A 15,189-nucleotide genomic window follows, 5' to 3' on the forward strand; every position below is an offset into this window, starting at 1 on the left:
ACGAAAACCACCTGTCCACAGGAAGAGATACATTTCGACATGTGGTGTATCCCTACATGCTCGAGAACACTTGTTTTGTCGCCGGATCATAAGGACAGTTCTTGAGTACAACGAGTACACCGTGTATGATCTGAAACTGGTAAAAAAATGCAAAAACCCAGTTTGTTTATTCTTGTTCACCAATGCACTTAACGCTGTGGGCTGATCTCTAATTTGGTTTTTCTTGTCAGACAAGTATAAGGTTCTTGGTAGAAGTTAAGTACAAGGAGAAGGGAACCAAGATAGTGCGAACCAGATTAGCTTCAGATAGCTGTTAGATTTTTTTTGCGGTTATGGTGGAGAGAATCCATGGCAATGGAGGGTTTTTGGTGTCATCATGTTTCTAATATTATAGGCTTTTCCCTTGGGTTGCAAGTAAACTATTAGAGATATTTAAGAACCGGTTCTTAGATTTTTTAGTTAAAAGTTAAAAGAATGGTTTTTATATTCCGTTAAGAACTCCACCCCTAAGAACCCTCCATTAAACATGTTCTTAAAATAATTATTAGCTATCACCAGAGATGTGTGAGAAAGAAATAACTCAAACAACTTTTAAAATACATGACCGGTTTGCTCGTTGATTCTTGGATTGTTACCATACAACACAAACATACAGAACCATCAAGTTATCCAGACAGCTTTCTAGGTTTGAGACAACTCAGTTGTCTCTGTGGATCTCAAACTCTGCATCTGTAGTTCAAACAACACATGGTCCTGTCCTTATTCACAATGCTGTTTACAAAATTCAACAAATTAACATCTCTTTCTGAATCTTGTTTCTTCATGATGTATAATGACTCATATATAATCCATCTGTGAATGGATACAAATCCAACGTCTGAGTATTTATTGGTCAGGGAAAATAAGAAACTTACATGTGAGCTGGTGATCCTCTTTGATACCATCTGTTTCTTGTTTTTAAAGTGAAATAAAGAATTTGCTAATTCATCATCAAGAATCAAAGTCCATTGGTGTTCTAAGCTTAGAAGCTGCAAGAAAAGGAAAAACGTCTTCATTATGGAGTTATAGAACCAGAAGTTACCTCTTCAGGCGCAGTGTATCTGAACAAGTTATCGGAAATATCAGTGCTGTTACTCTGGGAATGGCTCGATGACCACCTGTTGCTCCTATAGTTCCATGGTTTAGAAGTCGTTGCAGCAGAAGGTGCACCAATGCCTCATTCTGATTGACCAGCCTGCGATGGGCCAAGCAAGATATCCAAGTGTTGCTTGTTGCTCTGTGGTTCTCTCATAGAAATTGATAGTTAGTTAAAGAGGGATCTGGCGATGGAGCATGTCTGTCAAGTTATAAACTTGTTATAAGCAAATAAAAGAAACGTAATTTTTTCTACATTTTGGAACTTTTTAGAGCTAGTGAACTTTTTTTATACTTTTAGCTCATTTTCGAATAAAAAACAACATGCAATTTGTCTTAAAACGAAGCGCAGTTTCAAATATTTTTTAAACGAGAAGAAAATGTTTTGAAGAGTAAGTTCCGTAACTCAACTTTCGTCTGTGGGAAGTGGCTTACCTCCTTCTCTTTAAATAAATCCGACTCTCTTCATTCATTACTTACCTTTTCTCATCGAAATCCAATAGCCAGTGTAAGTTTAGAGAGTATTTCATATACTTATTAGTTGTAAGGGCGTTCACGAGTTAACCGTGAATCGTCTGCCATGGTTGTATCCTGAAACTCGATATTTCCCACAGTCCCGTCTCATTACGGAGTGAATATTTACAGTTAAGGAAATAGATCGTATCTCGACTCCATGTTTCTTTTCAAAAACGTTTGCATATCATTTTTTCATTTCATCTTTTGAATCGTCTATTTCCTTAATATCGTTCATGTATTTCGATTTTCCGGCTTCCTATAGAAATAAGTAGAGTCAGAGAGTTCGGGTTGAAACTTGGAAGGAAAAAGGGTTTAGGGTTTGTTACTTTTCTTCTCCGCGAATTGTCTAAGATAGAAGAGATTTTTATCTCTGGGCTGCATCAGACCGGCCCATTAACCCATATTTTCATTTACCAAAACACATTTGTCTCTTTCTCTCTTTCTTTTTTTTTTTTTTTAAAATAACTCTTTCTCTCTTTCACCACGAAAAACTGAGCATAATTAAGTACATAACATACTACGTAATGTATTTAACCTTCTTTGCATCTTTACCCAAGCCTCATCAATAAAACCTTGGAAACTAGCAAAAGGTTTAGACGAGATGAACTGCAGAATTCATCAAACATTACTGTATGGAGCACATTCATTGTAAAATGGGAAAGTAATACTACATTTCTCATGAGTATAAGAGTATAAGACCAATGTATTTGCCTCTTGGTTCAATCAAATCATCAAGATCCTGACTGCAAGTGCGAAGTTTATGTTTTGGAAAAAAAGAATGATGCTGATATTGTGTACGTTCGAAACATTTGAGAAAAAAAACATCATTGAGGCACGACTTGGAGATTATATAAGGGAACAAAGGTTAATAAAGGTAAGGGGGGGACATGAAACTATTAAATTTAAGATTAAGAAAAGAAGAATGCATATCACAAGGTGAAAGTCTTGGGTCTAGATCACTATCTTGAATATTAAAGATCTCACAATAAGTTCAAAATAGATCGAGACGAGATAAAAGATAAAATAAAAGACTAGAGGTTCTCGAGGCCGCGTAAGTTCGAGTTTGGACAGTAAGTGTAGTTATGTTAAAGAGGCCAACAGACGAATGGTTATTAAACATCATTTCTTCTCTCGTCTGCGCTTACAATCCTAACTTATGGTTTTAACCAGGAAGAGAAGCATCTAATGTTTTTATTTTATTTTATAGTATCTAAGAAGCTACAATAATGGTTTTTGTATGGTCAGTTCTAAAATTCGATAAAGAAAAAGTATGGTCAGTTCTAATAAGTCAGCGGTAGCTCAATCATATTGAAGTCATAAGATGTGCTGCGTTAAGGTGGGGATGTCGAGTATGGGTTCAGAAGTTTGAAGGGTGTTTCCTAAGGTCAAACCCCACATGACACCCATATCTAAACTTACAAAAAGGGGGAAAATGCAGTGAACTAGACATCGTACATGTGATACAGTTATCATCAAGTGTCTTCATCTCTTAGTAGTTAGTACTAAATAAAATGTTTCTGTAACTCCACTGCACAGGTTCCATATCTACCCATTTCTTATTTTTATTTGGGTGGCTGTAATCTTTATATATTATGACAAAGATATGTAGCTACTAGTTTGAGCTGATATTGATGATATGTTGTTATCAAATTCAAATACGATAGAATTCATATATATTTGAACTAAATAGCTGTCATCCGGTACGCGTGCTTTTACGCGGCATCCTTCGTTTCTTCTTGGCTTCTGGAAATTTTCTCAATAACTGTAGATCGTGATGATATGCAAATATGGAGTCAAGCTTAGAACTCTCAAAGATGAATTTGAAATGAATCCATGTATGCAGATGCATTATTATTAGGATAAAAACATTCTTTAACTTCTAAATTAAAACCAAAAAACTTTCGATTCGTGTTTGAACCAAACAATTGTTTGACTTAAAAAATATTGGCCGTTTTAATTTTTATATTTTGTTGATTCGACCATTTAAAAAACCTTGAATAATCAACAGTTAAACTCGATTAAAAACTAAATGTCTCTTAACTCTCTAACAACCCCGTTTTGAAAACTGATTAAAAACTTAATCATACGATGTCGTGTTGTATAGATAGTAACCATTTAATCCCTTCTTTTTAGCGAAACCCAAAAATTCCCAAATTGAAAATTCTAAAATCATATACTATATTTAGGATTTCCTGGGTTTCATGAGAGAAGAGATTAAATGCTTATTATCTATGCAAAATAACGTTTTATAATTTAGTTTTTAATCAGTTTTCAAAATGATGTCGTCAGAGAGTTAACAAACATTTAGTTTTCTTAATCAAGTTTAATAGTTGATTGTTCAAGTTTTAAATGGATGAATCAAAAAATATCAGAGGTAAAACGGCCAATATTTAAAAGTTGAAGAATATTTTTAGTTCAGAATTTGGAGATTTTATTGGCTTTAATTTGAAATTTCACGGTGTCAATGGCTGTTTTCTCTTATTATTAGTGAGGAAGATGATGAAATGTATCTTATGGTTACTAAACCAAACGGATTATAATTACTACGTACAATTAGTTACCTCAAAGGTTATATACTTTGAACTTCCTCATGAGAAGAAAATGTTAGATATACCGATATCAAAGAAACTTGTAGGAATTAATTAGGTTAAGAATATCATGGTTTAAAGTTCAAAAAAAAAGAAAAGAATATCATGGTTTATAATACGAAAAATAATATTTTAGTGCAAAAATCTGAAACAACAGGCTACTTTACAAAATTTAATTAGTATCTGAGTTATTTATTAAAAAATTGTCCCTTTTATCGACTAGGAGTAGGACATACATAAATCTAATACTAAAGTAACTAAAAATGGACCTAGATTACTATTTTAGAAAAACTAAATAACATTCTTTTAAAAAAAAACATAAATGGCAAAACCTAAATAATGCCACCGGCTTAATGGACTCTTAAAACCCCTGGATTCGTACTTCGTGGGTCCAAACTTAATGAAGACCATCAGAGAGGGAAAGATTTCTTATTTTCAAACTTTGATGGTCCTATATATGAGTATTGAAATCACTAAAGTAAGACACTGATTTTGAAATTTTAAGCATCTGATCTAGAACGATATAGGATGTCAAGCCATTGTTAAAAGTTCAAGACTGGCCCAACCCTAACCATATTGTATCTTAATGGATTCTCTCTCGCTTTTTTCTAGATAAAGTTCACGCCTTTAGGGTTTTCGCGTTTTCCGGCGGCCGCCGTGTCCTTTCTGGTGGTCGCCGGAGCTCCGTTCGTGTGTCTTTTGTCTTCTCTTCCGTTCCTCTCTTGTTATCTCTGTAGTTTCGCTATCTAAGTTTGCGGTTGGGTTGAACACAATCAGGGTTTCCTTGGTTCAGATCCGGCGGTTCCTGTTGCAGATATGGCGCGTGCGTGGCGTTTCTGGTGAGGCTTGAGGACGGTCTCTGCCTCCGCCGTGTCTCTGTTCTGTTTTGCTGAGGGGTCTCTGTCCGAGGGTTTTTCCTCTTCTCTGATTGTGTCTCTTCGAGAAGTGGTGGCGCATGAGTCGTTGAGAAATCCTCCTTGGTTCATCTACGGTGTAGTGTGGCGTCTGGCTATGCGGTGGGTCTTCTAGGTGCGGGATTGGAGCTCGTGGGTTTGTGAATCTCGTGCTTCTCTTCTCCTCTTCGGTCTTCTGGTGATCTCTGGAAGAAGCGCGTGGAGTGTCTCCTTCTGTGGGTCGTCATCTCACCTAAGGTTATTTCCGGTGGCAGCGCATGGTGGTGCGGTCTCCTCTACTTGCGTCGACTTTATTGGCCGGTGGAGTGCTTGAACTAATCCCCGGAGGCGGAGTTGGTTCGACGGTGTGGCGCTCAGCGCTCCGGTTCTCTTTCCTTTGGTCATCTTCTTGGCAGTTTGGCTGTGTGAAGGTGGATTGGGTCCAACGTTTGTGGATTGGCTTCAGTTGGGCTGTCGATCTCCTTGGTAGTCTAATGGTCTTCTCTCCGGAGGCGGATGTGCCTAACCAGTCCCCTTATCCTATATGGGTTTCGGGTTAAAAGAATGTATACGGTCACGGGTTGGAGTGCTCGAGGCAGCAATCTCGGGCTTTCCTCCTCGAACGACGGCATTGTCGGTTATGGACTCCGCCTCGTGCTGCCGGTTAGGGATATTGGATGAGCTTGTGAGTTCGAGTTGTGTTTCTCTGCGCAGGTGTTGTGGTGGGGGTCGATGCAGAAGCTGTAGAAGCCGTGTGTTTCAAGGTTTGAGGGTGCCTTTCTCTCCGGCAGCTCACGGCAAATGTTTTGGCCATTTCACTCATTCCTCGTTAAGGACTTTCACTGCTCCGTTGACGTCCGGTTTGATTTCAGGATTTGATCTTCTTTCACTTTAGTTTGTTGTTGATTAGGTGCTCTGTTTAGATTTAATTTATGCATTCTGCTACTTTGTTCTTATGTTGTTCTGTAAAAAAACTTGAAAATCTTGATATAATAATTTAACATTTTACCAAAAAAAAAAAATTATTGTATCTTAAAGTAGGTGTATAGTCAATTGCATGAAAGATGCATGATCTATCACATGCATAGATGAAAGTTAAATGAAGATTTTTATAATATCAATATATTATTTGTGTTTGCTTCTAATGTGAAAATACGCCGGCTCACAACTCAAAATATCAGACCCTATCTTTGGAAAATGTCAAAGACACGCAAATAGTATACCTTTCATATTGCCAAACTTCTTTTAGATAAATAATGGGTGTTCAATAAAAAACACATTTATTAGAATTATGAAACAAATACTTTTATCCTACTATATAAAAGGGACTAAATTCAAGGCTTTTGAGACTATCCACCTCAGCCAAAATATTCTCATCAATAAAGAATTAGAAATATATGTCATTTAGAAGATAATTAACTAACATATGACTTTTAATATTTCTAGAAATTTCATATTTGTAACTGTTAATTTATTAATAGAATCATATATCTACATTGAATTATGTTCTATTTTTAATCATTAGATTTCAAGGATAAATAAAATATTAATTTATAATATATATATATAGTTTATAACTTTATATTGTAGTTATAAATAAATAGAAATAACCAGGGAGGATGAAAAATCTCATATAAAATTATATAATTAAAATGGTAAAATGGTGAGTATGATGAGGTGAATCTAAGAAAATTTGTTGTACAAATTATGATGTTTTCTTCGTCCACTAAAATGATTTAAAATAAAATATATATTCACATAAATAAGTCAATATTTGTTTTTTTTTTTGGTAAGATGTTAAGATTATCATTTTCTGAAAGGTTACACTGTTGTTTTTAAAAAACCTATTACAACAAGGAAACAAAAACAACCACCAACAACTCAAGGTAAAAAAAGCCTTAAAGAGGTTTTATACAAGAAATATAAAAAAGAAGTAGAGAAGAGGAGAAAGAAGAACTTGCCGGGTAAGAGAGGAGACGGTCACGCATTATACGGTCGAGAGAGGCAAGGATGACTGATGAAGGTGAAGAGACAGCTGTGAACACACGAGCATTACGCTCTTTCCACAGCAGGTAGATAGATGACTGAAAGTAGAGCTTGATAACTGAAGTAGCATGTGCATCTGCGTTGACGCGAGGTTGATTGATCCAGGCTGCAACATACTGTAGATCAGCCGGAGGAGAAATCCAAACTTCAGCAGCAAAAGACTCCCATATCAAACGAGATAAAGAGCACTCAAAGAAGATATGATGGTGAGTCTCTATTTCCAGATTACAAAGGACGCACGTTCCTGAGACATTTAACCCCCAACGCCTCAAGCGATCCTTGGTTGGCAGTCTTCTCCGCAAAGCCAGTCATGATATAAACACATTACGTGGAATATGTTCCTTGAACCAAATAGTTTTATGCCAATATTTGTTGTTGATAGTGTTTATATTCTTTTCTGACATTAGTATTCATATTTTTTAGTAAACTGATCCAAAGAGATTAGTTTGTGGAGCTAACCAAACGAGGATTATAGTGTTTACTTTGGAAAAAGTAATAGGTTGAATGATAAATGGCGTGCATGCTTTTTCACATGGAAATCTGCACATATATTAAAATTGTAAGATTTGAATCATAGAGAAAATATAGTGCATATGACTGAAGTTGGTCCATTCCGAAACTAAAGATGGCTAAAATTCTTCTTTGTCAAAATGCATAGATGTGAATCTTATATGAATAGAGTTCTCCATTGCTTATAGCAGTGTAATAAACTCCGTGTGTAAAGGATAAAAAATGCTATATAAGTGAAAACAAAAATTATGATTTTTTTTTCTTGTGCCTATAGGCATTTCGTAATTTGAAGAAGAAAGAACATATTGTGTCAAAATCTTTGGCTCAGTCAAATTTTATCCAGTTGTTTATAAAACTGTTGTTATCTGATTCATGTAATTTTTCAGTGTTGATTTAAAAGCCCAAAAGACCAATCTATACTGACTTTTTGATATATTTTTTTCTGTGATTTGAATTTAAAAATAGATAAAACTTTCGATAAGTTATGTAAACTCAGAACAAGTATTTAGCTTTAGAAAGCATTTACATGTTTCAAACTTATAATATATACATATATAATGTTTAAAATTATGCATATAAAATCAGTGTAAAATGTGCTTGAATATGTTTCTCTTTTTTAATGTGTTAATTGTACTATATATAACATTATTTTAAAATTTCAAAAAGTTTATGTCACATACAAAAAACTATCAATAAAAATATAATTACAACAAAAAAAATGAAAAATTATAAACATATAAATTTAAATTAAGAAAACCTAACATTGGAAAAACAAGAAGTTAATGTAAAAGAAAAAAACCGACAAATAATATTATAAATAATATAAATTTATAAGACACAATCCGCGCGAAACGCGGAAAAAATCTCTAGTATATTGTAAAAATACAGAAAGCTAACCCGATTGGAGCGATAAAATCCCCAACTGTTTGCAGCAACATGTACGCATAGTCTAGACTACTGTGCAGAAGAAAATACAAAGATATGGCACGTTGGCAATCAATCATAGGGTAGCTCCAAAAATAGAGGTACGTACGTGGAAAACATACCGTTTTAGTTTCTACCAAACTCTATTGACATTATATGTAAGTATGTAACTACCAATCGATCTAGAACTAGAAGTCATAGATATTGCAAACCCTTATAAATTGACGGCAATTGATAGATAATTTAACGGCAGCTTCCAGCTTCCAACTCCTAATTGCATCTATGTTAGGTGTCCGCACGTTCTACAAGATTATCACTGGAGTAACTTAAGTAATTGAACTACACGTTTATGGTATCTTTTACTCCCAAGTTTACAATTTGAGTTAATCATATAATATGTGTATTTGACCTAGGGGTGGGCATTCGGGTATCCATTCGGGTTCGGTTCGGATCTATTCAGGTTTCGCGTTTTCAGGATCAAAGATTTCAGCTTCATTCGGGTATTTCTAAATTTCAGTTCGGGTTTACTTCGGATCTTTGCGGGTTCGGTTTGGATTTGGATAATCCATTTAAATGATTTTAAAATTTTTATAAATTCATTATATACTTTAAATTTCTCAAAATCTCAAAATCTATAAATCAAATAATATATTGCATATAAATTTGATAACATATGTCAAAATACATAAACTTAACATATTAATTGGTTTGATTTGAATATTTTGATAGATAATCAATAGATATTTCAAGTATTTTTGGTGTTTTGAGTATATTTTAGCTAATTTAGACATTTACTTTTGACTATTTGTATATATTTTCAAGTATTTTAGATAACTTAAAAATATCGTATATATTTTGGATAGTTTTTTAATATACATTAAATCTATAAAATTTTTAATATATTTAGATATATAAATCTATTTCGGATATATTCAGGTACTCGAAATACTTCCGTTCGGATCAAGTTTCGTTTTAGTTTTTTAGATTCAAAATTTTGAATCCATTCGGATATTTAATCAATTTTGGTTCGGACTTGCTACTACTTTTTCGGTTCAGGTTTGGTTAAGTTATTCGGATTCGGTTTTTTTGCCCAGTCCTAATTTGATCTTTCCGAAAATAAAATAAAAATTACGGTGCCGCCTAAGACACAATCATAAACATAATTCTGTTTTTTGCTAAAAAAACATAATTCTGTTTTAAAAAAAGAGTTTTGGACATGTGGTACTACGAAACATGTTACATGTCTCACGTATATGAGATGCTTTTTCTATATTCTAAACATATTTTATATAATGAAACTGAAATTTAGTAGTATTAATTAGTAACTAGATTTTGACCCGCGCTTAGAAAGCACGGATTTGTTTGTTTTTCATTTATTAATCGAAAACTGATTTGCAAATTACAATTATTTTTGTTTCGAACCATAACAATTGAGTTTTTAGGGTTTTATCATTTTTTTCTCTTCAAAATATGGTATTTTTTCGAAATATGGTAGTTGTTCTATAATAATGTTTGAGTTTTAAGATTTGTTTTCATATCTGACCTAGATTCATGGTTGGACCTATAGACCCGATACATTGTATATAATCCGGTTCGGATTTAATGAAAAATTTGTTAATTAAAAATCTGATATAACCAGGTAAAAATCCAAAAACTCACTATTAACCTGCAATCTGATACCATTGATCCGATTACAAAATATCTAATAGTAATTTTTTAAAAAATTGATTAAATTACTCATATATTTATTAATATTACATAAATTAGTGATTCCTTAGAATTTGATAAAATTTTATTATGTTATCCAAATAAAAAATGATAATACAAAAAACTTATTGATATGACAATATTAGTTTATTTTCGTCATTAATAACCTATTATAAGTTTGTGTTTTTATTTTAGATTTAAAAATTAATTTTAATATAGTTTTTAAAATTTTCTTGAACACTCGTAATTGTCATATCAATATTATGTATAAAATGACATTATAAATGGAAAAATGATATTCAAATATGTATATGATATATGGTGTAGGATATAGGATTTTGGTTTGTATTGAAAAATGTATAATATTCAAATGATCTGTTTTGAATATTGATATGTATATTTAAGAAAATGATATTTTCATGTTTGCTAATTTATTTATAGTTCGTAATATATTTATACATATATTATATTTAAAGTTAGTATATCTTTTAAATATATATAGGCCCATTATTTATAGATCTATTTAAATGTACATGTAGGCCCTAAACCAAAAGACTTAAATACCATTAATAAATTTTATTCATCCTTTGTAAAAATAAGGGTATTTTTGAGAAACTATAATTTTCATTAAGTGAATGATCCTCTTTTAATGGTATTGATCGTTTCTCATTGTCCAACTAAGCCCAATACCAAAAGTAATAAATGATTTCAACAGGAGGACTCTGATAGTGAGATAATGAACCGGCATGTAGTTGCGTTTCTTAAATGGTGAGAGGTCATATTTATTATTCTGAAAAACATTTATTTTTAGTAATTATAATTTCTTCCCATATTTTCTGTAATTAATGGGTAAGGTGGTAGATGAAGAAGTTGTAAATACGATGGACAACAATACGGATTTCTATGTTTAAAAGTCTATATATATAGTAACATTGACTCCAAAGGCTTTTAAGTCACCCAATACAATCAAGTTTTGTGTTTTGTATTAAGTTGGTTGAAGCATATCTTATTTCAATATGGAATCAAACTGTGTTCAATTTCTGGGGAACAAGACGATTCTCATCACTGGTGCTCCTGGTTTTCTTGCCAAAGGTACGTTCTTTCTACATGTTGGTTCACTTCGAGTCTGGTTTTTACTACTATAAGTTTTTTTGTTGTTTAAAAACGTAATGAAAATTTCGTAATTGATTATATGCTTCATATTACCTCTGCAGCTATTATATATAGGTTCTAATGATTTAAACCTCATTCCGCGTATTATTGGTTCTGTATTTTATGATTGCCATCAATATAAATTTCTTGTAGTAGTGTATATATATAAATGTTTCGTTGATCTTACAAACCAATAGATAATATACATGCCAGTAATTATGTTTCCTTCGTTTAAGTTGATATATGAGAGTAATAATGACAAATTTTGTAAGATATAGTGAGAACAATAGTGACAAGTTGATATATTTCCATTTCAGTTCTTGTCATACAATAGATTTTTGTGGCCCATATATATTTAATTTTTAAAATCTTAGTACTTACTTTATTATAAAATTTGTTGCAACGGTGAAATATGTATGCTTCATAAGGGGTGTTAATTTTATTATAAAGTAATATTTAGTGTAGGAAATCAATTATATACAAAACTGGCGTTTAAAAGATTTGATTTTTAGCTGTACTTACTTATATTTTTTCCTTTTTTGAAAAGTACTTGACTTGCATTGGAAGTATACATTTGCAGTTTACTACGCACAAGAGTTACTTAATAGATCGTTTTTTTCGCTTAGTTCTGGTAGAGAAAATTCTGAGGTTGCAACCAAATGTGAAGAAGATGTACCTTCTGTTGAGAGCTGCCGACACTAAAGCAGCCATGCAACGGTTACGTAGCGAGGTATAGCATAAATTAAATCCATTAACCAAAAAACTTCTTTACATAATAACAAATAGAGGTGGTGTCCATTGGTGTTTAAAGAAAAAAAGAGGTGGTCCATTAATTAACTTAATGATATTAACATGATGATAAGAGCTTTATAGTTTTTAGTTTCTTGTAATTTTAAAATTTAAGCAACTCTGCAACACAAAGTGTAAAACAGTTTTTTGGTTGAATTAATTGAAAATTCTTTCAAAAAAAAATATTAACAATATATTTGCTTTAAAAGCCTTTTAAAAAAAACAATATATTTGCTTTATTTAACGAATGATACAAACAGGTTGTGGAGATAAACCTTTTTAAGGTGTTGAGGAATGATCTTGGTGAAGAAAATCTGAATGACTTGGTTCGTGAAAAAATCGTGCCGGTTCCCGGTGATATATCTATCCATAATCTGGGAGTAAAAGACTCTGATCTCTTACAACGTATGTGGAGTGAGATTGATATCGTTATCAACATCGCAGCCACCACTAATTTCGATGAAAGGTATTTACCCAAACTTGTGATTCTTGACGAATATACAGAAAATTAACATTATATTCTTTTTAATGTTCTTAATAAAAATTACAGATATGATATCGGTCTTGGCATCAATACATTTGGAGCTCTCAATGTTCTCAACTTTGCCAAGAAGTGCGTTAAAGGACAATTACTTCTCCATGTCTCAACCGGTAAGTTATAATGTTTCTCATACAAACCCACCATATATATATGTACCAACTACCAACTGTGGCTTACCTACACTTACATTTTTTAGCATATGTTTGCGGCGAAAACTCGGGATTGTTCCTAGAGAAACCATTCACGATGGGACAGACTCTCAGCGGAGATACTAAGCTAGACATCAATGTAGAATTCGAGCTGATGAAACAGAAACTAAAAGAGCTCCAGCATCAAGATTTTTCTGAACAAGAGATCTCACAGTCGATGAAAGATCTTGGAATGGCAAGGTTTGCCGCCTAATCATGCCCTATATGTTCTTAAGCTATAGTTTGATCATCCGCTAATTCTTGAATCAAACGATATTTATATAGGGCAAAGGTTCATGGATGGCCAAATACATATGTATTCACCAAAGCAATGGGAGAGATGCTAGTGGGGAAGTATAGAGAAAATTTGCCACTTGTCATCGTACGTCCAACAATGATTACTAGTACTCTCGCCGAACCATTTCCTGGTTGGATTGAAGGACTGAGGTGAGTACCGGTCAATAACTTTTTTTAATCTTCTGTTATAAATAGAATTAAGTATACCACAAGTTATTTAATGTGTGTACTAAAGATACATATTTAATTTATTTATTATTTCTGTATGTGCAGAACTATAGATAGTGTGATTGTTGCATATGGCAAAGGAAGGCTTAAATGTTTTCTTGCGGATCCAAACACAGTCTTTGACCTTGTAAGTCCAATACAAATCCTATCATTAAAGTCTGAGGATAAAAAAAATGTCTTTGAGTCACAAGTCTAATCATAAGTTTACACTTAAACAGTTTATATCATATTAAATACCACATTACTTCTTTAAAGTTAAGTACATAAACCTCTTAATCATATATTTTTAATGGATCGGAACATACAATGTCATTTTGCAGATACCAGCAGACATGGTGGTCAACGCGATGATCGCAACCGCAACAGCTCATTCAGGAGAAACCGGGATCCAGACCATATATCATGTCGGTTCTTCTTTTCAAAATCCAGTCACGTTTGGACAACTCCACGAGACCGCGGCTCGTTACTTTACAAAGAAACCTCTTGTTGCTCGCAATGGCTCCCCAATCATAGTAACCAAAGGAACACTTTTATCCACGATGGGTCAATTCAGCCTCTACATCACTCTCCGTTACAAGCTTCCTCTACTGGTACTTTTAAAAACGGTATTATCAACTATGATTTTTCCATGAAGCTTGTTTCTCATTTGTTCTTTTCATTTTCAGATACTTCGATTGATGAATATAATTTACCCATGGAGTCAAGGAGATAAATACAATGACGACAGCCGCAAAATCAAGCTAGCTATGCGTCTCGTTGACCTTTACCAGCCTTACTTACTCTTCAAGGGCATGTATGTATATTAAGCTTATGTCAAACTTAAGATTAAGGATAGAGAACAAACATGTTTGTTAATTAAATCTTGTCATATATTTATGTCGCCATCACAGCTTAGTTAATTAAATCTTGACATTATATTTTCTTGTTTTGTGCAGATTTGATGATTTAAATACCGAAAGCCTGCGAAGGAGAAGACAGAGCATCAAAGAGTTAGATGGATCGTTCGAGTTCGACCCCAAGTCCATTAACTGGGACGATTATATGGAAAACACACACATTCCTGGCCTCATCACCCATGTTCTTAAACAATAAATATTATAGTATATATATCTTATTATATAAGTAATTATATGCTTGAATACTAGTAAAATCCTATTGTGAAATACTGAAATGAATTGGAATCCCGTGTGTAATATCAATATATTATATCTTTTTTTTATCATTATATAATATCAACGCATCATAATGCTAGTGTCACTATAACTTAATTCTATTTGCTTGTATTCATGAACTATTAATGACATCTACAAATATGCAATTTTCATTGGCTTGCAAGTGATAATCATCTAGAGTCCACGAAGGAATGAGACTTTGAATCAAATTATGAATATGATATTCAGTCGTGTTAGATGTCTTCTTTTCTTGGCCATCTTTTGTCACATAACAGCTCCAGTCCCCCTTACCAGGAAACAAAATCCGAACATAAAATCTATAATCAGTTTTAAAAGAATCAAAACCTTAAATTCTTGCATATAAATGTCAATAGTACTCTGAGTCTTTGCCTGCAGAGAAAATAATGACAAAATAGACTCACTGTGCTACCGACTTGTTGTCAACTGGCTACCAATTTATTATGTTATTTATTTCACCAAAATGTGAACCATATATGGCTATAA

The 15,189-nt window shown here is 33.0% G+C and overlaps 1 protein-coding gene and 1 long non-coding RNA gene across 2 annotated transcripts; both read left to right on the forward strand.

The window, feature by feature from the left end:
* On the forward strand, nt 1–4,561 carry LOC117131901. Its single transcript, XR_004455342.1, has 2 exons — nt 1–139; nt 231–4,561. It is a non-coding gene; the product is annotated as an uncharacterized LOC117131901 (long non-coding RNA).
* Nucleotides 4,562–10,998: 6,437 nt separating this feature from the next.
* LOC103851446 (fatty acyl-CoA reductase 1) lies at nt 10,999–14,826 on the forward strand. Its single transcript, XM_009128298.3, has 10 exons — nt 10,999–11,410; nt 12,097–12,200; nt 12,520–12,725; nt 12,810–12,910; nt 12,997–13,189; nt 13,274–13,435; nt 13,559–13,640; nt 13,834–14,103; nt 14,179–14,306; nt 14,449–14,826. Exons 1-10 carry the CDS (start codon nt 11,335–11,337, stop codon nt 14,603–14,605), a joined length of 1,479 nt encoding a protein of 492 aa, XP_009126546.1. The 5' UTR covers nt 10,999–11,334; the 3' UTR covers nt 14,606–14,826.
* The last annotated feature ends 363 nt before the right edge of the window (nt 14,827–15,189 follow it).

This window comes from Brassica rapa, chromosome A02, assembly GCF_000309985.2.
Source record: "Brassica rapa cultivar Chiifu-401-42 chromosome A02, CAAS_Brap_v3.01, whole genome shotgun sequence".
NCBI classification, from domain to species: domain Eukaryota; kingdom Viridiplantae; phylum Streptophyta; class Magnoliopsida; order Brassicales; family Brassicaceae; genus Brassica; species Brassica rapa.